Here is a 23,830-nt window from a genome sequence, read left to right as displayed (position 1 = left end):
CATGTTGAGCAATCCTTCTGTATGATCTGAGGCCGCATCAAATTTTAAGGCACCAGAGGCTTTGTTCATACAACACATTTAACACATGGTTTATTCAATCCATTTTTTATTGTTTCATAAGGCACACTAAACTGAGGTAGCCATGTGGCACATATTTGGAAATGCTGATTAATTTGTAGTTTATTATATATACAAACACAGCAAGCAATAAAGGCCAGAAACTAATGTGATCATAATGTATTCTGTAAATCTAGCCCTGTAATTAGTTGCACAATATAGCACCTAAACCCAGAAAATTGAGTTAATTGAATCAAAACCAGATTCATTTAGTCATGGGTAAGTATTCTGTACAAACTTAACTATATTGCTTCTTTCCATCTGCTTCTTTTCAGATGAAGCACACATTGATTATGAGGTGAGGGAATTCTATTTCAAATTAAGTCTATTTTTAAATTTGGGGTGGACAAGAGAGAGGAAATCTACCTTGTGCAAAGTTTTGCAGGAGTGTTTGGTTTCAACAGCCATTCCTAGAATATTTTAGAATTTAGAATATTTTAACTTTCTAAAGACTGGGAGCTCTATAAGATGAAGCTGTTGGAAGCTGTATGAGAATGTTTAGCTAGTGCCTGGTCTTTTGGTTTTCGTATTTTAATTGTACATAGATGTGGCTTTATCTCTTGGTTGTGTGAACCACCCAGAGTTTGGTATAAGATGGGTAAGTACATAAAAGCTTTAAATAAAATTTATTTTCAATGCATCTTCTAATAAGAAATTCATTAACAGAAGAAAAAGTGGGAGGGCAGGGCCAGGCTGAGCAGACAACTAGTATGTAAGTTTCTAAAATTACTTCTTACACTTGTTCCATATAGCTTCGGATTTTGAAGCTTTGCCGCAATAAATCTAATTTTTAAAGACAGTCCAATATTTTAAATTTCTATTGTCTCATTATCCTTTCATTTTAACTTGTGGTTGTCTTTGTGGATACAATACAATATATGCTGGCACTATATCCACCAATATTTTGATCTAAATATCTTTGTATTGTGCATTTCTGAGATTACTTTGATTCATGGGCCATAGTCGAATAAACTAGAGTTCAGGTAAACATAACCTGAGCACACACCACATACCAATGTTTTCAACGGCAGCAACTTTTAAGATGTGAGGACCTCAATCCCCAGAATTCCCTCAACTAATATGACAGATGCAGGAATTCTGGGAGTTGAAGTCCGTACGTCTTAAAGTTGTTGGGTTGAGAAACACTGCCCTACACTGCAAGATTGTCAAGGCAATCCTATGCGGAGAGACTTCCAGAAATCAAACCCCAGCCCTAAAACCTACAAAGCCAATGCTTTGGAAAGCGGAGAACGATTGCTTAGGGTTGAAGTTTTCAGCGGAGAAGGAGTAAAAGAGAAGCGTGCACCTAAGCGCATGCGTAGCTGACGCTGACCGCTGAAGAACCGCCCAACTGAATCCATCCGTTTAGAGAGCAGGCGGGCCCACCCTGAAGCGCATGCGCGCTTAAGGTTAGGCGTGTTGGCGGCGGCGTGCGTTGGACCCGCCTTTTCCTCAGCCGCCTGTCCAAGATGGCGGAATACGATCTGACTAACCGGATCGCGAATTTCTTGGACCGGCACCTGGTCTTTCCGCTCCTCGAGTTCCTCTCCGTAAAAGGGGTGAGTGAGGCGACTCTCCGAGCCACAGCCGTCTGGGAATTGGAGCGAAATCTTCCCGGGAGCCTCGTCGAAGGCGGCCACGACCGAGGAAACCTGGGCCGCCCTCTCTCTGATGAGGCCGGTTGCTCTATGCGTGGTGTGCGTGGCGCGGTAGCAGAGGATTGCGAGTGACGAACCTCCGAGCTGTGGCTTTTCCTAAGCCACATTTGTAGATTTAATACTTGGACTTGTTCTAAATGGCCGGCTGGGTCCACGCCTAGGACATCATGCAATGCCGGTATTGGGATGGGAGACCACCACGAAATCGCAAACCCGTGAGGGTGAAAGTCAGCTGTTTCCTTTCCCCTTCCAATCGATATGCTTATATAGGCGTCAAGGAAATTAAGGCAATAAAACTTCCTGTTATCGATTAAGAGGCTTCTTTCGAACTTGGAGCCATATTTGTAAATAATGGAAAGTAAGGCTTTTAAAGTGTTAGAAGAGGACCGAGTTGAGATCCTCCCCTGTGTAATGTGGGAGAAAAACTCCTGCATTCCAAATTTATTCAGTTAGAAAATTTATATTGCCACCTACGACTCAAGGCGGCTTACAAGGATAAATTCCCATTTTACTTCAGTAGTAAGGAATTTCATAGTGCAGAAGAATCCTCTGGGTCATACACCTTAGATGTGGTTCTGAGGGTATTTTTGATGGCTGTGCTGTAACACTGTAATTTTAGGTGATATAAGGTGTTTTTGTTGGAACAAGCCTAGCCAAATTCATTGCAGTACTAGTCTGAATAGCTGGCCACAATCTGAAATTCTTGGAACTTGAATACATTAATTACTGTTTCTAGTGTGCCTTTTATAAATTGACTGAATTTTGACAGAAAGCAACCTAAAACTAAAGAGAAATGTCCTAACTCTGAGAAGCTAAAGAGTGGCCTTCAGAAGTTGTGGGTGCCCCATCACTGGAAGCTTTTAAGAAGAAACTAGATAGCCACTTGTCTGAAATAGTCCTGCTTAATCAGGGGGTTGGACTAGAAAACCTCCAAGGTCCCTTCCAGCTCTGTTATTCTAGGTTATTCTGCAACAGTATTGTAGCTGGCACAGTATAGTGGGTTAAGACATTGTTTCAAAGGATAGGAAGATTTTCAGTTTGAATCATTAGATAATGCTGGATTAAAGCAGAGTTTTGGATTTACTTCCAAAAAATACTTTGGAATGTCCATAATAACTGTTTGGTCTAGTAGTTAAGGCACTTAACCACTATCCAGGTTAGAAACCAGGATACTATGAGTTCTAGTCCCACCTTAGATATGAAAGCCAGCTGGGTAACTTTGGGCCAGTTGCTGTCAGCTCAATCCACTTCACAGGATTGTTTTTGTGGGAAAATAGGATGAGGAAGGAGTATTATGTATGTTTGCCACTGTATAGTAAAATAAAGGTGGTATAAAATCTAATGTCTGCAACTCTTTAAAGCAGAGGTCTCCAAACTTGGCAACTTTAAGAGTTGTAGATTTTAAGTCCCAGGAATTCTGGTAGTTGAAGTCCCCAAGTCTTAAAGTTGCCAAGTTTGGGGACCCCTGCTTTAAAGCATCTGTTCCATGATCGCAGGAAAAGACATGGCTGCTTTAAAAAATTAGGGATAGGTGCTGTGTTTGTGCCCAAGCATACTCATTTTTGGGGAGTTAGAGCTGATATATTGCCCGATAAATACAGTGCCATCCTATTATTTGTTTCCTGATTCAGTATAATATACTGGATTTATTGGCAATTATTACAGTATGGTAATAGTTATACAAATCCTAGAACACTAAAACCATCAGGCTACCAATCACAATAAAGTGACTGAATTTCCATCCTTCTCAGTTAAGACTTTTATCAAAAATCCAAGTAGTATGTCACTTAAATACAAAATCTGATGCACATTTCTTTCTGAGTTATGTTAAACTGAAAGTATGTTATTTTATTAATATAGTATGCTATTAGCTGCTTTTTTGTATTGATACATTATGCATAAATTTAATGCAAGGACAGAAATATAAAAATTGTGTTTAGAATCAACCTTGTATGGAATTACTTGTGAATCACCGCAAAAAAAAGTTTTCCTGTAATACTTACAGGTTTTAGGCATTATTTAACCACAGGAATATATAATGAAATAGCCCTTTTTTCTGGGGTTGTGAATTTCCAGCTTTCTTTCTCTAGCCTGAGAGCTTATATAAGGAAGATACATACTAATAAATTGTAATGTTCTCTAACTGTGCACCAAAATATGGTTAGCACTTGTTTTTGGATACAACTTATATCCTGTGTGTTGAATTGAAATTGTATTTATTTATTCATTCATTCATTCATTCATTCATTCATTCATTCATTGAATTTATATTGTTGCCTATTTGCCCATGGTGACTTGAAGCAGTTTACAGAATGTGAAACCATATTTAAAATAAAAAACAAAACTAGCAAAAAGAATAAAAAAATTAATAACATACAATAGAACAAAATCTTGAAAAAAATAAATAAAAAATCACCCCTAACTCCCACCCCCTGCCCTGACGACAGCAGATCACAGGAGCCATTTGATGGACTCCATCCCGCTCTGGGTTCCCCAGGCCCGCTGGCAGAACCAGGTCTTCAGCACCTTCCAGGAGAGAATCAGAGTGGGGCCCAGTCTAATCTCTGGGGGTGATAGGCTTATATTACATGGGATAGATTACATGTGATATGATAATACATTAAACTTGTATACCATCTCAACAATTCTGGGAGGTTCATAACAAAGAAATTGTACAATAAAATCATGCTAGCTAGTTAGCTTATAGAACAGTAATTGCATATAGTATAAGAATAAGTTCTATACTAAAGGTTTTTGATAACTGGCAGAACCCAGTTTTACTAATCTCAGATGTGGCTTCTTTATGTAATGGGATAGGGATGCACATACACTTAATTATAGCAGCATTTTGGCATCACAACACAAGCCCTGGTTCTTTTTTACTTGAGTCATAATGTTGTATACATGCCCCAAAGGGATAGAACTTGTGACATTGCTTTCAGCATTCTGACAGAAGCAACAGGAGCTATGGATACTGCCCAGAATGTTGAACTTGAGATGAGCAGCCATATAAATTGAAATAATAAAAAATAAAGAAAACTGTCTAGATTCAGTGTTAAATTAATGTATTTGATTTGCTCTGTATGATTTCTAATTTCTCAATTTCTTAAGTCTTTAAATTTGTAGAATACATTGTTCAGGGTATCAAATTAATAAACTGTTTACCTGGCTGACTGTGAAACTCCTTACAAAAGGTTACAAAACTAAAGAATGATGTGCTTAAATAATCCTGAAATTAAAAGAAAACATAGAAATTCATTCACATGTATTATTTTTCCAGATATACAATGAAAAGGAACTACTACAAGGAAAACTGGAGCTTCTTGATGACACCAACATGGTGGACTTTGCTATGGATGTCTACAGAAATCTTTATTCTGATGATATTCCCCAGGGTATGTGATTTAGTTTTAAATAGAACCATTGCATAATCTGTAATCAGTCTTCACAATTAAGAGGAATAAAATCTTTTAGTAAGCTTCAAATCAAAAGGCGTAGAAGAAATCTATAAATATTCCATTCTATAAATTTTATTACGTGTTCATCTGCATATCCATAATCTCTGTGTACTTCCAATTGGGTACAAGTAGTCCTTGATTTACCACCACCAGTTTCTGCTAATGCTAGAAAAACTTTAAAAAAAATACTTTGGCTCAGCCTCTCAGATTGTAGTAATTCATAGTTAACAAGCAAAGTTTTCAAATTGTGATGTCCTTCAAAAGGAAATACAATAATAGTTCTTTTCTTGAAAAGAGTTGTTTCATTTTACCAAGCCCAAAATAATAGTGAAGTTACATCAAGCGTATAGGTAGTGTATTGAATTTGATGTTAAATGTAACTTACACGTATAATTATAAAATGTATACATTTATATTTTTAGTAAAGTATGTCTAATTAAAAGTTGCAAATGATGGAATACATGAGCTGTAGTGGCACAGTGGTTAGAGTGCAGTACTGCAGGCTACTTCTGCTGACTGCCAACTGCCTGCAATTTGGCAGTTTGAATTTTATCAGGCTCAAGGTTGACTCAGCCTTCCATGCTTCTGAGGTGGGTAAAATTAGGACCCAAATTGTTGGGGCAACAAGCTGACTCTGTAAACTGATTAGAGAGGACTATAAAGCACTGTAAAGTGGCATATAAGTCTTAAGTGCTATTGCTACATGTCTAGAATTGGAGTTTGCATAGATATCTCACTATATTTTTCATTCAGCCTTACGTGAGAAGAGAAACACAGTAGTTGCACAGCTACAGTTGCTTCAGGAAGAAATGGATCCCATTGTTAAGATGTTTGAAGACAAAGAAACCACACTTCAAATGCAGTCCACCAGGTAACATTTCTACATGCTTTCTTTTGTTATACACATCATGAAATGCTTCAAAATGTACTGCTTTCCTTCGGTTAAAGCTTTTTTCTTTGAGTAAGCAAAGTGAATCACACTTAATTGAGCAAGATTCCTTAGTATATGTGTTTAAAGCTTTAGTTTAAATTTAAACAGTTACTTTGGTGTGGTGATTAGGGTGCTGGCCTAGAAATCAGAAAACTGAGTTCTAGTTCTGCCTTAGGCATGAAAGCTGACTGGGTGACTTTGAGTCAGTCAGTCTGTCTCTCAGCCCAAGCCATCTGACAATGTGCTTGTGGAGAAAAAGGAGGAACAAGGAGAACTAGGCATTTTTGCCATCTTAAAGAGACTTAAAATCAAATCGCTAAAATATTTCTGATTAGAAATAAAATAGAAAATAATGCTTAGCAGATTTTATTTAAATTATTATGGGATTGATTTAAAGATATACAAGCAGTAAAACTATAATCTTGTATGTTTCTGTTCTTCCTTAAGAAGAAGTAGCTAAGATGAATGCCACTTAAAATGTTAAATATTCTTTCAGGAAAATTAAAAGGGGAAAAGGAAAAGTTGGAAAAGTTATCCTCATTGTGCTGTTTCTTCATTGCAAGCATATGATTTTTTGTTCAGAACAAAGCCAGGGGAAGTAGAAAATAGGATCGACATTTTTCTATTCCCTGTGCATTACCTTCAAGTCCAACTTGATTACATGCTGTCAAAATATGATTAATTGTGGTTTGTTGCCTGGGTCAGTTTATCATAGTTAAGTGTTAAGCAAGGCCACACTATCGTTGCTTTAAAGGAATAGATTCATTATCCATAAAAGGTGGTGTGGAATGAATTAACTATTGGAAACACATTTTATTTAATTTTAAAGATTCATATAGCCAATTATAGCATCATTATTAATTTTTATTTATTACAGGGATGGTCGGGTGCTATTTGACTACTTAGCTGAGAAGCATGGAGTATGTATTTACTATTAAATCTGTAAAACTAAGTTAAACTTACTTTTGCCTTGTTCTGTAAATGCACCTTGTGAATTATACTTAATAAAAAATGAATAAATGTTAAATTTGATTTTTAATACTGATATTAAATATTCTTATTGTAATTACTTGTTATAAATTTAAATTTTATAACTTGGAAATTAAATTATTTTTGATATGGCATGATAATGCCTATTTTTGAAATTCTCCCAAATTATGGTTAGAAAGTATTGGAATAATTGCTTTCTCTGCAGGCTGTAGAACTAATTAGTAGTTTGAAATAAAATAGAAAAAATAAGATCATAATACAAAATAAAGAAACAAATATCTGCCTTCCATTCCAAAGGTAATCTTCTAAATCTCTGTCATTAATCCAGTTTATTCACTTAAGATATTCAGGATTATTCTTGCAAATCCTTTAAACTCAGTGGTAAACCACTTTCTAAGCAGCTTGTTAAAGACTGCAATTTGCAAAAAATACAAACAGACTGTTTGAATTCACTTCAAACATTAGTAAATAAGGATAAATAGGTAAAGCAAAATAAGATGCCCTTTTCCAATAACAGCTTGGCTAATTCCCAGATTGAATTACCCTAATGTACTGTGCTCAGTTTTCATCCATTTGAACCAAACAAGGAAAGCTATCTGTGGAAGTAAGAGACTTGGAAGCCTATTGGTTTTAATGCAGGAAAACTCAGTCAGCATGTTTAGTTCATTTTAAGGAAAATAAATTTGATCCCAGCCTAGTTGTTTCATAGAGTTCTTTTTTGCTGACCAAATAACTCATTGATTGTAAGTGTAATTATGTCTCATTCTGGACTTTATATAGTTAAAGCTCATTGCAATACATAATGTAAAATTACTGTCATTTTAGTATTCCAGTATGTGGCCTAAGATGCAGCTTAAGATGATTAACCATATTAACCATAAAAGAAGTATAACAATTTTGAACATTTTTCTATGTTAAAAAAATCAAGTTTAATAAAGCATAAATATAGTTGGGAGAATCTAGGCTAGCTCATTCGTAATAATACAGACTCAGTACTGATAGTCCTGGACTTAAACCCACAATTGGGACTGGAATTTCAGTTGCTAAATGATATAGTTATTAAGCGAATCAAATCACCAGACTATTTCTGTTGGATGTTAAGCGAATCACAGCGTTAAGCAAATCGGGGATCCCAGTTGACTTTGCTTTTCAGAAGCTGGCTGAAAAAGTCACAAATTGCAATCTCATGACTGCAAGACACTGCAACTGGGATAAATTCAAGTCAGTTGCTAAGTGTCCAAATTAATATTAAATGATCACAGTAGTGGTGTGATGGTCATAATTTCAAGGACAAGTCATAAGTCATTTTTCCTGAGGCTGTCAAAACTTTGAACTGTCTTTAAATGGTTCGTAAGTCAGTAGTTACCTATAATAGGTTTCTGTGTTTAGTCTGAAGTACCCGGACAATGTGATGTGAGCATATTGTTATTTGCCATTGTGTGGCTTTGTATTTGGGGTTTTATTCCTATAAGCCACCTGGAGTCACCATGAAGAAGTTCGTGGTAATAAAATTTCCTAAACAAATACCCAATTATAAATTTTCAAATAAATTTTCAACCTTAAATATTAACTTTTTCTTGATATTGCTTATTTTCTGTGTTTTTCAGTTTAGGCAAGAATATCTAGATAGCCTTTATAGATTCGCAAAATTCCAGTATAAATGTGGTAATTATACAGCAGCATCAGAATATCTATACTTGTTTAGAGTATTGGTAAGTATCTTTATATTATACTTTTAAATTGTTTTCCAACTTTCAACTAGATCTTCTAGGTAGTGGGTGCATAACATTGCACATGGACTGCACTTTAATTTAGGGAATATTTCATATGGAGATGTCTCTGTTTTTTGAGAGGATATTGTCATTTTATATATTACAGAGGTTTTTATTTCATTTTCTTATTTTTCTAAACACTCAAAAGTATATGTCATAACACCAGTAAAATCCAAATGTTTGTCTGCTACTTTAGCTTCTGAGAACCATAATAGCATATTAAGGTCTGCATGTTTAATTCTTAAGAGCAGTCTGGAAATGTTGTATTTCTGACTTGAATAGAAATACTACATTTGCTTTAAATGGAACAATTTTTATAGTTAACTAAAGTTTTAAATTTTAGGAAGCTTGGTGGCTATTTATAAATTTTCTTGTTATAATTTCTTGAAAAAAATGTATCTATGGTTGCTAAAAATCAATACTGACTTGATGGCTCATAATCAGTATAAGTTAATTACCAAATACATAAATCTGTGCATGTTTGCATTTGATTCTGAAAATGTTTCAGAGAACATAGAGTTAACGTATTAAAGCAGGTGAAATTTTTTTCCTGGGATTGTGTGATATCAGACAAAGATGGCATCATGTTGAGTTAAATCAGAAGCACTGCACAGCCTTGATAAGAAACAATGCAAATAAATGACAAATATCTGTTGTAGCTGCTTATTATATTTGTTCTTGAGGAATATCTCTGTAGATTGCTTGATACATTTTGTCCAGTGATTATAAATATGTGTAACAAAATTTGGTTTAAGTAACGTGGCAATCCCTGTGGTGATGTTCCTGCTTTCCTAGGGGAAATTATCTACTCCTAGCAATGTTCCCCCTCCCCTATCTCAGAAATGCCAACTTCCTGACTTACAAATAACTATGATTTTTAATCTCATGAAGAAAGTGTGTATTTAGAAATGAGAGTAATTGATTTATTGTTTTATTTCTGATATTTCTGGTTTTCATTTGTTTACTTGCTGAGTTTTTAATACAGTAAACTCTCAAGTTTATTGCAGTGCCAAATATACAGGTATGCCAAAACAGCATACCATTATAGATCTTGTAATCTTATAGTGGGAAAAATAGTATTATGTACATGCATTTAAATGTGGATGGCCAGATGGTTACCCTAATAGATGATTCCACTAAAGCAGTGATGGCTAACCTTTTCAGCTTGGTGTGTCGAAAATCGGGAAAAAGTGTAGCCTTCCTCGGGTCATGTGTCACTTCCAGAAATATCAATAATTTGGTTTATGACGGACTGGGCTGGGGTGATCACACAGGGCTGTGAAACTCGTCTCCCTGGTCTCAGGGCTTCAGGTGCAGGATGTGGGGATCGGAAGGGCACCTTACAGGGCTGTGAACCTCATGGATCTCCTTTCCTCCTGTAGCGTTCCTGAGGTAATGAAACTGACAAACCTCAGTTTATGGTGGTTAAAACTGGTTCTCTGCTGCAAAGATCTCGCGGCAGCGGTGACACCATGCCTCCATGCAACAAGCAGGGAGCAGGTATTGGAGCAGAGCACAGGCAGCCTCTAAATGTGCAGGTTTTCCCCACACCAACAGGCATGTCAGTCAAAGTGCCTCGGCGTGACACGCGTGTCATAGGTTAGCCATTCACTGCACTAAAGGATAGAAGGTTCTACTACTATAAAGTTTCTGAAGTGGATCTGTATCAATTTTTGAAATGTCGATGGATGCAATATTTAGTCTGTTGAAATGAAGAAAGAAGTAACTCTTTTTGTTCAAATATCAAAAGTTTATGAAAATTGCTGCTTGGATAGAGGTTTAAGCATTGTGTTAGTGCTTTTTCTTTTTACTATATTATTTCACATCAGTATCCCTTGATTTAATAATGTACTAGTAAACTCAGAGGTTTTATATGCATTTCCTTATTCCAAGACACAATGTTATTTAGAGCCTAATGTGAAAATTGCATGCTTTTTCAAAGTATTTTTTTAAATGTAAGAATTGATCCAAAACGACCAGAGATCAAAAGTATACTTTCTGAATGATGTGGCCTTAAACTTTGTTTTGTTGACTATTCAAAATGACAGGAAACATAAGTAGAATACTATAAGTGCCATTACATTACATCTTGGTTTAAAATTTATAATGATCCAATCAGTTAAACAGTTAGTGGCCTATTTTCCTGTCTAGATTTTCTTCATTCTGATTAGGAAATATTTTCAGTAGAGTTGAGGTTTTACTAGTTAAGCTTTAAACCCTTTTAAATTAGTGCGTGAAACCCCAAACTACACTGAAGTATTGTTAATGAAAAGATCATTATTGCTTGAATTGAAAACCCTGTGCAGAAGCTGTGGTTGCCAATTCTCCAGGCTTTCCTGTTGTTTTAATCTCCAGCTGAATCTCCTTGGAAATGCCTACTGCTGATTGTTTCCTTGAAAATCAAAACTGATTTGCTAAATGAAACACAGCCCATTTCCCCAAAATTGTGGAGCAAGTATGTCAATGGCATATTCTCTCTCTCTGCTGGTGCCAGCAAGTCTCTAATCAAAATGTTTGACCTAGAGAAATATTAAATTATTGCGGTTATTGTAATTGGATTCACTTATTTAAAACAGGTTCCATCAACAGATAGAAATGCTTTGAGCTCACTCTGGGGAAAGCTGGCATCTGGAATTCTGATGCAGGACTGGGATGCTGCCATGGAAGACCTTACAAGGTTGAAAGAGACAATTGATAATAGTGTGAGTTTGTTTTCGTTTGCTTCACCACATAATAAAGATGGGGGAAGATACCTACTGAATGTTGACATACCAGCACATGTTTTCCTCAGATTCATTTTTATGATTGCTTTTCAAAGTCTGTTTCAGAGAATACTTTCAAGATTTTATATGCCTGGAAAAATGAGCTCAGTTAGTTAATTATTGATGACCCAAACTTAGCTGAAAGAAGGTCTGAGTCACGCTTTCAGAATTTCAGGACTAGCTCAACTATCTAGTTATTAGGAGGTGCATAATAGTGCATAATAGCACTTTCTGTTCCCATATTGCTCTTGTACTTGGAACAATATTTGAATTTTTTTATTACTTGGAGAAGCATGCCAAAATACCATGTAAAGATAATAAACTGCTGTTCTAGGTGGAAATAGAAGGAAGATCATGCTGGGAAAGAGTTAATATTAACTACCATGTTTCTCAGAAATTAAGTCCAGGCCTTATTTCTTTTTGACTCCTGAAAAAATGGCCAAGCTGTCTTTTTGGGGGTGACTTAATTTCTCCCCCCATGTGCACCCTCGCCTAGAGCTCCCCGCGGGCAGTCACGCCTCACCACCAGCCGCTCCTAATGGACGGATCATGGAGCATGGAGGGCTCCCTACCCCCACCAAGCACCTTTGCTGCAGACCCGGGTATGGTGCTGGGTGCAAGCCAGGTCAGTGGGTGGGCTGCGGTGGTGTGGATGTCGGCCTCGGTGGGGCACTTTACATCGTGAGACCTTCAGCACCCGCTGCTGCTGCTTCCTCTGCAACTGTTGCTTTCCTTTCTGCCCGTGCCCCTGCCACATTTGGCATGCTGCACATTCCTCCCCCGGCAACGTTTCAGCCACTTCTTGGGTGGGGGAGCTACCTCTGTAGCTTCCATGGTTCCCGCTGCTGCTGCCGCTATTGTTGGAGATGGCGCTGGCGAGAGAGGCAAGGAGCAAGTAGAATGAGTAGGTGATACAGAATTAAGAATAGGAGGAGGATAAAATATATTTGTTATCTTTAACATATGATCTTATCCTTTCCCACTTTCAGAATAGATTATAAATTATAATATTTAATGGTTGCGTATCCTTTTTTAGATATATTAAGCAAAAATAATGACTCGTAAAAATTTCTCATAAAATTTCAGATCCTTTGACAAGTTATAAAATGTATTTTCCAAAGTCGGGGTAGAACATAACACTTCTTTAAAAATGGGACAATTTCCCTTTAAAAAAATAAAGTTAATATCTAGGAACATGGAATACAAAGTTATTTTAGTTTAAATCAAGGATGTGGGCTAATTTTGATTGATACTTCCAAATCTACATCTTTGAAGATGCCAGATGATTTAGTTTTCCTCACTGAGCTATCTTTTTAATTATTAATTGTAGGTATGTATGGTATGTGTTTTTATATGAATTCCGGGTTTTTCTTGTAATGAAATAATTGTAATTCACTAAAATTTTTGAATTGATTTCAGCACTGTAACAAAGCCCTCAGTAAATTTTTCTCTCCTTATTCCTGCTATACATTTTGCCTGATGATAGTATTAGCCATGGTATCTCTTTATACTTTGGCATTCTACTTATTTCATCCAAGCTGATCATCTGCATTGCAAACAACCCAGGCATTAGCATCAGAAATCTAATATTCTGTATCATCTTTGTTATACCTCACCAGTGATAGAATGCAGAAAGATGTTATTGATTTTTTCTTGGCACTGAGGATGCTGATACAATCTGTAACACATTTCTGGAAAATTTCTCAGTGTTCTTGACAAAACCCTCTTTTAAAAAAAACAAACCCTCCACAGAAACAAAGCAAAACAGCCTGAAATTAAGCACTTCTGGAAGCAAGACATGTGTTAAAGGTGAAAATGGATGCTATTTGTGTTCCAGGGCATCTCCCATTTCAAATGTTAATGTTTTTGCTGATGTGGGAGCTACTCAAAGGTAACACCATATAAAATCTATAATTTTATTACCAAATTTCAGAGAGCACAACTTAGAGCTACAAATGGAGTCATGTGAATATGGCTTGTTCACTCCTGCAACAAACTAATGGGAAAAGTGGCTCTTGCAGTGGCTACTTGGTAGTGGTTATTTAAAAAATTTGTATCTCTTATATATGACTCTGGGCATCTAACTGTAAAAACAAGATAAAAATGGAGTAAAACAAATCAACATTTTAAAAACATCAATAGCATAACATAGCCAAGTATATACCATATAAACCACTCACTCATACTTCAAGAATTCCAGTCTTTGTGGGAAACCCAAATTTTTAATGCCATGTGAAAGATCAGTAGGATTGGGGGAAGTCTAATCTCAAGGGAACTCTCTTGAGGAAGGACCCAGAACATGTCTTTCCTGCCAGATATAACAAGATAGGTAGACATGTGTTGGTTTTGTTATGTAATATAAAGTAGAGAAAGTCCTTACGATATGTGAGGGAAAAAGTCTTAACTGGTAGCAATGTTCTTAATTTACTTTTTTGTCACTTATAAAATGACACTTGTCAGTAGGAATAAGAATAGAATAGAATATTAAACAAGAGTTGGAAGGAACCTTGGAGAGACCTCCATCCCCCTGGGTTAGGCAGGAAACCCTATACCATTTCAGACAAATGGTTATCTAATCTCTTCTTCAAAAATTCAAAACTGATTTTTTCTGTCATAATTTGAAATGGAGTATTTGAAGTGGAGTAAGAAAGAAGCTAAAACTTTAATAGATCAGTGGGGAAAAAAAAGATGTTCTTTACTCCTTTGTCTTCTCTGCATCAATATGAAAGAATTGCCAGCTAGGCTTGTGGGACGAATCAAGCAAGGGCCTAGCTTGGAGTCATTGAGCATGATGTCTCCCCAAACCCATGAAGGCTTATCTGTTCATTCCCAGGGGAAGGCAAGCAGTCTGGTAAGATTCTTGTAACATAGGTGATAAGCAATAAAGTTACAGTCTGAGGCTATTCGTGAGTGGTTCTGATTACTTGTGCCTGACAGTCATTTCGTTGCTCCCAAAACAGCTTTTCTGGAATATGGGGTATATTCCTGAACAGCACAGGATCAGTCATAGGAAACTGTTAAAAGAACGAGTAAATATTCTCTCTTAAGAAACATTTATTTGAATCCTTCGCTTCCCGATCTCAAAATACAATAAGCTTTAATAGTTAAAATAATTTCAATTTTATAAATCTCTTTTTCAGTCTGTCAGCTCTCCACTCCAGGCTCTTCAGCAGAGAACATGGCTTATTCACTGGTCCCTCTTTGTTTTCTTCAACCATATTAAAGGCAGAGATAATATCATTGATCTCTTCCTCTACCAGCCTCAGTAAGTTGTGTTGAACTTACAGATAACATGGATATAGAAAGTTATTTCACACCTGAGCATGTTTAAGATTTAATCAGAATATTTAAAAGTTACTTTAACTTTCTCAGATTGTTTAGATCATGCACTTACAACATTTGACTTGATTATGATATATTCTTGTAGTAAAATGTTCTATAAAATAAAATGCATATTTTCAAGATAATTTACATGCACTTATATGAACACAGCCCCTCTCTGCTATTCATAAAGCAATCCATCTTTTTTTGGCTTCTGGGCAACCTTGAAAAAGCTCTTGATGATGATGATGCTATAAAGGAGGTGACTTAATTTTTTTAGGTTCGTTTAGAAGCCCGGAAAAAGTTTAATGATTAGCAGATATGTACTATGTTGGGCAATTCCAAAGAGCTACTTCTGAATCACTTTTACAACATTTTATACAGACATGTGAACAGGATTATTTTTTTAAAAAGAGAACAGTTTTTTTATTTTAAGAAATTGCAACAGTTTAGCATAAGGTACAGACATATCTAATGTCTCCTACCAGAGAAATCTTTAGTAATGACAGTCCAAGGAAACTTCCAAGAGGCACACAAAATTCAGTTTGGTTCCACAGGGTTGTCAACAGCAGTTTTATAAAATAATTTGTTCTCTTGAGTATATCAGAATGGTTGAGTTTATATAACACATTATACCAAAATAAAGCAAAATTAATTATTTCTTAGCATAGCAAGGAACTGTACTAATTGTAATAATTAATAATTCTATAGTAAGGGACAGTTACTGTTACTGCTACTACTACTAATAGTAAGGAACACTGGCTAATAGAATATAAGTAAATATATAGAGAGTCATGCTGAATTTGATTGCCTTGTCAGGAAGCAGTTCTTTGTTGATGAGCAGAATTGGTTAAATCCATGTCAACTTTGAAAGCTGCTATCAAAGTATTTCATGGATATTTCTTTTAAAAATGGCTAGAATTAGCAATTGATCTTTATCTTTTAACTTGAAGCTTTTTGCAATAATGTGATGCATGAATCAGTGAAGAAATACTACAGGTAAACCTTTTAGTAGCATCTGGGGTAAACACAGAAAATCATTTCTACTCTCTTGGTTAGTGAAACTGTATTACATTTAAAGCTATCAAAGATTTTAAGGAACACAGGCTATCAATTTCATTGAAACTGGGTAGTGATGTAAGTGTTTTATGAGGTAATGCACTGATTCACTGCCATTGCACTATGTTCCATGGGCATATGATTCATCATAAGTTCTGACCATTATATACAAACAATATGTATGATATCATATCTAGATTGAACATACTCAATTACCATCCTCAAGATAGTTATAGTAAATTATTGTTACTGCATCGCAAGTATTTGAGTAATTTTTCTATCTGTAATTTTATACAGTGGCACTGAGCTCATTTTTTATGCCTTAATTCATTGGTGTAATTTGGCATAAGTTGCTTAAAACTAGTGCTTGTTTTGTAGGCTCTGAAGATGTTTGTGAAGAGTTTTGAATGGAAATGCAACTTTCTTTAAAATGATTCCAATCACTGTTAGGTGTCCTGCATTTTAATTATATTATCATGGGATAAAGCTTTAGGTCCATAGAAGAGTTTTAAGTTTCCTTTGAAGACCAAGTTTCTGATCATTACATTAAAAAATCTGTTTCAGGATTTTGTTCATGTTTGCTGGTTTAATCTCTAAATGGCCTGTGTTTGGCTACCATAAAAACATAAATAAATGTTGGGATTTTTCTGGGTTCATAATGAACAACTGCATTCTAAATATTTGCTATCTCACTAAATAATATTCTGTTTCTTCAGATATATTAATGCAATTCAGACAATGTGCCCACATATTCTTCGATACCTGACTACAGCTGTGATAACAAATAAAGATGTTAGAAAACGAAGGCAGGTATTGAAGGACTTAGTCAAGGTTATTCAGCAGGTAAGGAGTATGTACGTTTTTACAATTACTATGGGTTGCTCAAGGTTTGTTTTAAGTTATTTTAATAGAAAACAAAATTTGGAGTTTCTGTGCTATAGGAAAATAAGTCTTCAGTGTATTCTTAAATCACCTTTACATTTACAGCATTTGTATTAAACGTAATGTCTTGGTTTTACTGATTTTCATTGATACATGACCTTGAAAATGCATTTAAGTGCATACATATTAGGTGAATTAAACCAAAAGAAGGTTGGTTTTTTAATGGTCACACATTAAGCCATTTAATGCGTGACCATTAAAAAATAAATAAAAAGGCTTCAAGGTGCCTTAGAAATTATAACTTCAGATTGGATTTCTTTCTCCCTGATGAAGTTTTTCTCTGCAACTCTTCTCAGCAATGCATATTTGAACAAGAAATGATTTTGGGGTTGAGTACTCAAGCTCAAAGAGCAACACCTCTGCCTTAATTCAGTTAAATTAGCCCTAATTTATTCATAGATGTGCTGCATGGCAAATGATGGGTGTTGTGATCAAATATCAAGAGGAACATTAAGTTGCAATAGATTAATCTGCCACATTTTTATTGTAAGCAATGCTGGATGATGAAGCAGAATTGACATATTGCAGTGACTGGGCCGTTTGCAAATTTCAAAACAACAGTACAAAGACAGAAAACAAAAGTAGAGGTCTTTTTTCCCTGTCTAACTTGAACATTAAATATTCTTTTGTTATTGATACCAGATACCAGTAAGTGATGTTAGGATGGAAGACTACTGCAAAATAATCATTTTATTTATTTATTTACTTAATATACAACAGTAGAAAAAATCAAGGCATTAAAAAGCCACTTTCGTATGGTTTCCAGGAATCATACTTAGAAGAAAAGTTTATGAAGTCACCAGACTTTGAATAGTTCAATTCGTTATAAAGACAACATTGTTAGCTGCCCAGAATCATGAATTTGAGATGGGCAACTATATAAATAATGAATAAACAATATATTTGAAGAAAAAATATAATTTAAAATATGTGATCTTAATTGAGGAAAGGTAAATTTTAAAGAGCACAACTATAATTAAAGCTGTATTGATAATACAAGCCTGAATTCACGAATTCATAGAAAACTATAAATGTTTGTAAAGACATTGATTCATATTTAAGGTCACATTTCAAATAGCAATTTTATCTTACTATTTTAAAACTGATTTACTTGTTCTAACTGCATCATATGGACATTGAGTATTGACATATGTACTTACTATATTGCACAATTACTCTTAAAATATGCAGGAATCTTACACTTACAAGGATCCAATTACTGAATTTGTAGAATGTTTGTATGTAAACGTTGACTTTGATGGAGCTCAGAAAAAGCTGAGAGAATGTGAATTGGTAAGAATCTTTTTTTAAAAAATAATTAACATTTAAAATCCAGTAAATATTCATTAGTTATATTTTCTCTGGGCATAGATACATATGAAATGGGGGTTTTTAAAATATTTACAAAATTTATCCTGTAACAAAGCACATAGTTTTAAGGGATTAAATTCTGAAACTAAGTTAATAGCTGTTTTTATTTAAACTTGAAGCTAATGCAATATGCTTATAGTGTTACATTGCTTTATACAAGACTATGTGAATAAATATATCTGAAAGTCAGTAGTATAATGCTTTTTTTCCAGAAGTCAAGGAGAACATGTTGCAGTATGGCTTGGTTGTATAGAATTCATTTTAAGTTTTGGATTTTGCATCTTTGACGCACATTTTCATTTAAAGGAGATGCTTGGTTGCAAGTGGTCCATATAATCTTGGTTTCCCCGATTGCTCTGCCCATGTCTAAAATATATATTATGTCTTAACAGGTTCTTGTGAATGACTTCTTTTTGGTGGCCTGTCTTGAAGACTTCATTGAGAATGCACGACTCTTTGTTTTTGAGACTTTCTGTAGGATACACCAATGTATCAGCATAAAGTAAGGAAATGTGAAGTACATTAGAAATGTTAATTTCTAAAATCAGATAAATATCAGATAAATATTGTGGAGATTTTTAATTAATAACTGAACTACCAAAAAGGAAGAATCAGTATACTCAAATAATCAGATGATTGTAGTTTTTAATAAATTATAATTATGTTTTGTTTTATATGTGATCTAAACTTTAAATTCCACATAGCTTATTGCTATCTGGCAGAAATAGTGCATTTTCCCTCAGGTACCAAATATTGTGAAATCCTGCATTCCTGTATAGCAAATAAAAGAGAAAATGATGAAAGTAAGAAAATTCCTTGAACACAAGTATAATAGTTATAATGAAAGTATACACATAAACTCAGTAGATGCTACAGCCCCTGCAGCATATTTTTTGAATTGTGATTGTCACAGACAAAACACTCTGATTATTTTTAATGGGAGGGCAATTAGGTATTTCAGAAATAGTTTTGACTACACACACAAACCTTTTATATTGACAACACTGGCTAGATTGCTCTGACCTGATGCCCCAAACATGACAAGCACTAGATTGCTTAATCCTAGTCTATGCTAGCTTTTGTCCAGAAAGTATATGGACAAGGATAACAGGTAAGTGAACAATATAATAGCTTAAATGTAGCATATGCAAAAACTGGGGAGGGTGATGATTTTGTATAACTAATACCAAATGTGCCATTTTGTGATCGTTCACCCATTCTGCACTGAATTAAAAGATCTAATTTGCTATATTGGTTAAAGACACCATACTAGAATCTGAAGACCTTGAATTTTTGTCCTGCTTTAGGCATAAAGCCAGCTGAGTCATTTGGAGCCAGTCATGTTCTCATACCAAGGAAGAAAAAACTTCTTCCTTGATGAGAGAACACAATTATTTCACCAGAAGCAAGATTACAGATTTAATAAGCTGAACTATTTTAAGATTGCCAGAAAGGCAATATGGAACACTTAAATTGAAGGCAGATAGAGATTGCACTGGGAAACTATTAAAGTAGAGATTCCAATGTTGCCTATTGGCCATGTTACAGATAAAAAATCTTTACTAAAGCCTGGAAGCTTAACAAAAATAAGCTGTATAATTCTCAAATTAATAGAAAACTAAATGAAATGCTAAGAAGTTGTTAGAAAGCCCAGAAATGTCATCTGTCTAAGTGTGTTAACAGGACAATAACAAAAGCTGTTTCATATTACAAAGAACACTCTGTTAGAATAAGTTTAGTTATGAAGTGACATCTTTGTAAGTCTGACCCATTAGTTAAAAGGCTTCTTTTGACATTCTTAGGTCTCAGAACAAGTGATCTGATAAAGCACGTGAAAGAGATTTCTAATGCTTTATTGCTTGAATTAATACAAAACCTTCCTTAGAGCAATTATTTCACCAGAAGGAAGATGGACATTCAGCAGATGGTATAAAGTTTAGTGAGATTTTTTTTAGTTATGTTTATTTGACTAATGGCTAAAACTGTCCCATCATCCTATTAAAGCAAATTCCTTCTCCCCTTAGAAATATTTTTAAAATACCTATATATTTATAAAAATATGCTTACGTGCATTTACATTAGCTGCAGAACTCCAGTGGAGTATGGGTGACAAGTATATAGTCTATAGCAGTGATGGCTAACCTTTTCAGCATCAAGTGCCCAAAGTGTGCACACATGCACGTACGCGCAAGCTCCCAAAATGCAATGCATGTGCATTCCCAAGCATGCACCCCTCCACAAGTGTGTGCCTCCATACGTGCATGTGTCCCATGCATGCATCCCGTGTATGTGCACGCATCCCCACGCATGCACCCCACTCCCGTGCATACACGACAGAGACTTGAGCTTGCTGGTGGGAGGTGCACATGTGCAGCGGAGCTGAGCTGGGTGATGGCTCGCATGCCTGCAGAGAGGACTCTGCGTGGTACCTCTGGCATGCGTACCATAGGTTTGCCATCATGGGTCTATAGAATAAAATCTAATCTATTATAATATCCATGAGTTATTCTGGTTTCTCTAAATTTTTGGATAGACAAAATTGGACTGCCTTAAAATAAATTGGATGAGAACATGATACACTTGTTGACTTAGAAAATGCTTGTTTTTATGACTACATTGCTGTTTATTTTTCATAGTTTACTTGGCAAAAAAAAAAAAACAGGATGTAGATTTTAAAGTATCCTATTAAAGATCTGCAAACAAATAACTCTTTTTAAAGTACATCCGACAGATTTTTTTCTTTATATTACATTTAAAAATTCTAAATTGTATTTAAAATTATAATTTAAGTTTTAATCTTTAGACATTCTGGGAAACTCAATTTTTATAAAGGAAACTTTGTCTTTCCATGTTTCCATTTTCTCTGGTTGATGCTGGGTCAAGATTCAAAACAAAACTGGCAACAATTTAGGAATAGTGAAATAGAGATTTAGTTCAGCATAAATCAGTATGAATTTGTACAAAGATCAAACAAAGAACATGAGTCTATTTTTTTTTTATTTCTCTTTCCTCAGTATGTTGGCAGATAAATTAAATATGACACCTGAAGAAGCTGAGCGATGGATTGTGAATTTAATCCGAAATGCAAGGCTAGATGCCAAAATAGATTCAAAATTGGTAGGTTCCATGAAATACTGTAATCTGACTTAAAGTGAATTTGTGAAACTCATTAATTCAAAGAGCTTCTTGTAGTTTCTACTCTCTTTATCTGTATTTGATTCTGAGATGATTATTATATGGTACCATCCTAAGATGAATATGTAGTGAAGGCTTTGGCTGATTTAAGCAATACTATGTACTTTGTATTTTTCTTTTGTGTGTGTGTAAAAATCCACTAATCTGCATAAAAGAAATTCACCATTAACTATGTATCTCAAAAAGGTTGTTGTTAAACTTTGGCCATGAAGTGACCATCCTTGAATATATATAGTTTTGGGAAGTTTGGTTTGCGGGAAGAAGTCTGAAATGGGAGCTGATTGTCATGTGAAGACTTCCCATTCTATTCACAGATTATTATTTTTTTATGAATGTATGGTCTAAGCTCCAAAAGAAACCAGATACAAGATAAAATAATAAAGTGATGCATTTAGGGACAAGGAATCAAAGGTTAAATGCTAAAATTTATCTATCTAGGTCCTGTCACAATGTTTTTTTCCCCCTAAATAGAAGAATCATCTGGGTATACTTTGAACATTTGAGAGAAAATGTACTAGAAAATTTAAGGTACAATGTAATAATTTATGAAGAATAGCTTAGGCATTAATTTCTACCCATGAACATCTATAAACCCTCCAGTTTTGAATGTGATTTCTGCTAAATTTTCAGCTTGTAATACCTTTGTGAAGGTTGTAATATATTTATGGGATTTCTTTAAGGGTCACGTGGTTATGGGGAACAATGCAGTATCTCCTTATCAGCAAGTGATTGAAAAAACCAAAAGCTTGTCTTTCCGGAGTCAAATGCTGGCTATGAATATTGAGAAAAAACTAAACCAAGGCAGCAGGGCTGAGGTAAGCAGAAATATATTGTGTCTTTTAAAAAAATATTAAATGCAAAGAAGGAAGACAATCTATGAGGAGAAATTTGGTCCATTTAGCATCCTCAGTAATTCACAGATACATAACTAGATATTTCAGAAAGGTCAGATGATGAATTGAAATAAATTATATCAATTTGATACAAGCAAAATAAGGAAGATATATAGAATTAAGAGCCCTGAGTTTAAAAAGCAAAAACTTCACCTGTCAAAGGAATGTTGTCTATCTTTTTAATATCTACTTTTCCTTTTTATGGGATTGATAGTTGCCTTCTTTTTGGAAAAAATATGGTATTTTCTAATAAACAAAGTCAACATGCTCTATAGTTGTGCTTACACTTGTTTCATTAATTAGGAATGAAAGACAACTGTTTTCTAATTTTTATTTTTACTTTTTTTTAAAGGCACCTAACTGGGCTACTCAAGATTCCAGCTTCTACTGAAATGTTTCCAAAAGCGCAAAAAAAAGTTCATTTGATAAAGATTTAAATTATGTGCTGTTTTGAAAAGGTGATAATTATGTGGACTTTTCAGTACATATTAATCAGAATAAAACTGGCTACTTTTAATTGGTTGGCTATCTTTAATTGGATTTGTGAAAAGGTTTTATTCAGATCAGCAAAACTAATGATTTCTTAAAAGTGTAAAAAACCCTCAATTTAAAAGAATTACTTGAATTTCAACCATGAAAAGCCCCTCGTGATATTTTTTTAAAAATATAACACTGCTAATAGAATATATTACAAATTTTATCCACTTCAACTGAAATTGGTACCCATATTTTCAGTGAATAATAGTTTTGCCTAAGAGAATCTGGTAGAGGTTTCATACACACACAAAATCAAGGCCGATGTAAGGCCTAGAGGGGCCAGCCAGAAATAGGTGGCAAAATTCATTTTTGTTCAGGCTACCTATTTTGGTTACTCTTTCTGTAGCTTAGAAGAATTGGTCTTGATAAAGATTTCTGAATTTTATTGGTTGAAATTGAAAGATTTCATCTTCTCGAGAGATAAATTTATTGTGATTTCTTACCCCTAGAAACCAGCTGCACATATCAGATTACTGAAACTATTGTTAAACTACTACAAGTAGGAAAGTTGTATCCTAAATATTTACAATATCTGCTTTGAGATGGTTTTGTGTAATTAGTCATTACAACTTTAAAAGATCAACAGTTGCACAACAAAGCATTGCTTTTAATGTAGAAATGATAAAGTCAGTGTGTGGTTAGTGAGTGATGAAATATGAAAAATATGGAGTGATTAAACATGGAAAAATAAACGGAGGATACTGCCAAGTAACAGATTAATAAATGGCAACTTTATTTAGCTGGCTCTTCTCATACAGAATATGGCAAGATTAGAGAAGAGGAGAGGAGAAATTCGCTGAGAGTTTCCATACAGAGGAGCCTTT

At 34.8% G+C, this 23,830-nt stretch overlaps 1 protein-coding gene across 1 annotated transcript; it reads left to right on the top strand.

Moving 5' to 3' along the window:
* The first annotated feature begins 1,554 nt into the window (after window positions 1–1,554).
* On the top strand, window positions 1,555–22,986 carry EIF3E (eukaryotic translation initiation factor 3 subunit E). Its single transcript, XM_026703562.2, has 13 exons — window positions 1,555–1,676; window positions 5,056–5,170; window positions 5,987–6,104; window positions 7,042–7,084; window positions 8,762–8,866; window positions 11,503–11,628; window positions 14,829–14,953; window positions 16,785–16,911; window positions 18,202–18,303; window positions 18,774–18,883; window positions 21,396–21,498; window positions 22,257–22,391; window positions 22,822–22,986. The coding sequence occupies exons 1-13, from the start codon at window positions 1,587–1,589 to the stop codon at window positions 22,858–22,860; spliced, it is 1,338 nt and encodes a 445-aa protein (XP_026559347.1). The 5' UTR covers window positions 1,555–1,586; the 3' UTR covers window positions 22,861–22,986.
* The last annotated feature ends 844 nt before the right edge of the window (window positions 22,987–23,830 follow it).

The sequence above is a fragment of the Pseudonaja textilis genome, chromosome 3 (genome assembly GCF_049901715.1).
Source record: "Pseudonaja textilis isolate UNSWEBS1 chromosome 3, rPseTex1.2, whole genome shotgun sequence".
Lineage (NCBI taxonomy): Eukaryota > Metazoa > Chordata > Lepidosauria > Squamata > Elapidae > Pseudonaja > Pseudonaja textilis.
The sequence above is the reverse complement of the archived record's forward strand: the minus strand, read 5'-3'. Positions and strand labels throughout refer to the sequence as shown.

Coding starts and splice junctions, on each gene's coding strand:
- EIF3E (XM_026703562.2), top strand. CDS start 1,587: ATGGCGGAATACGATCTGACTAACCGGATCGCGAATTTCTTGGACCGG. Junction 18,884..21,395: donor CACCAATGTATCAGCATAAA/GTAAGGAAATGT, acceptor CTCTTTCCTCAG/TATGTTGGCAGATAAATTAA. Junction 21,499..22,256: donor CCAAAATAGATTCAAAATTG/GTAGGTTCCATG, acceptor GATTTCTTTAAG/GGTCACGTGGTTATGGGGAA.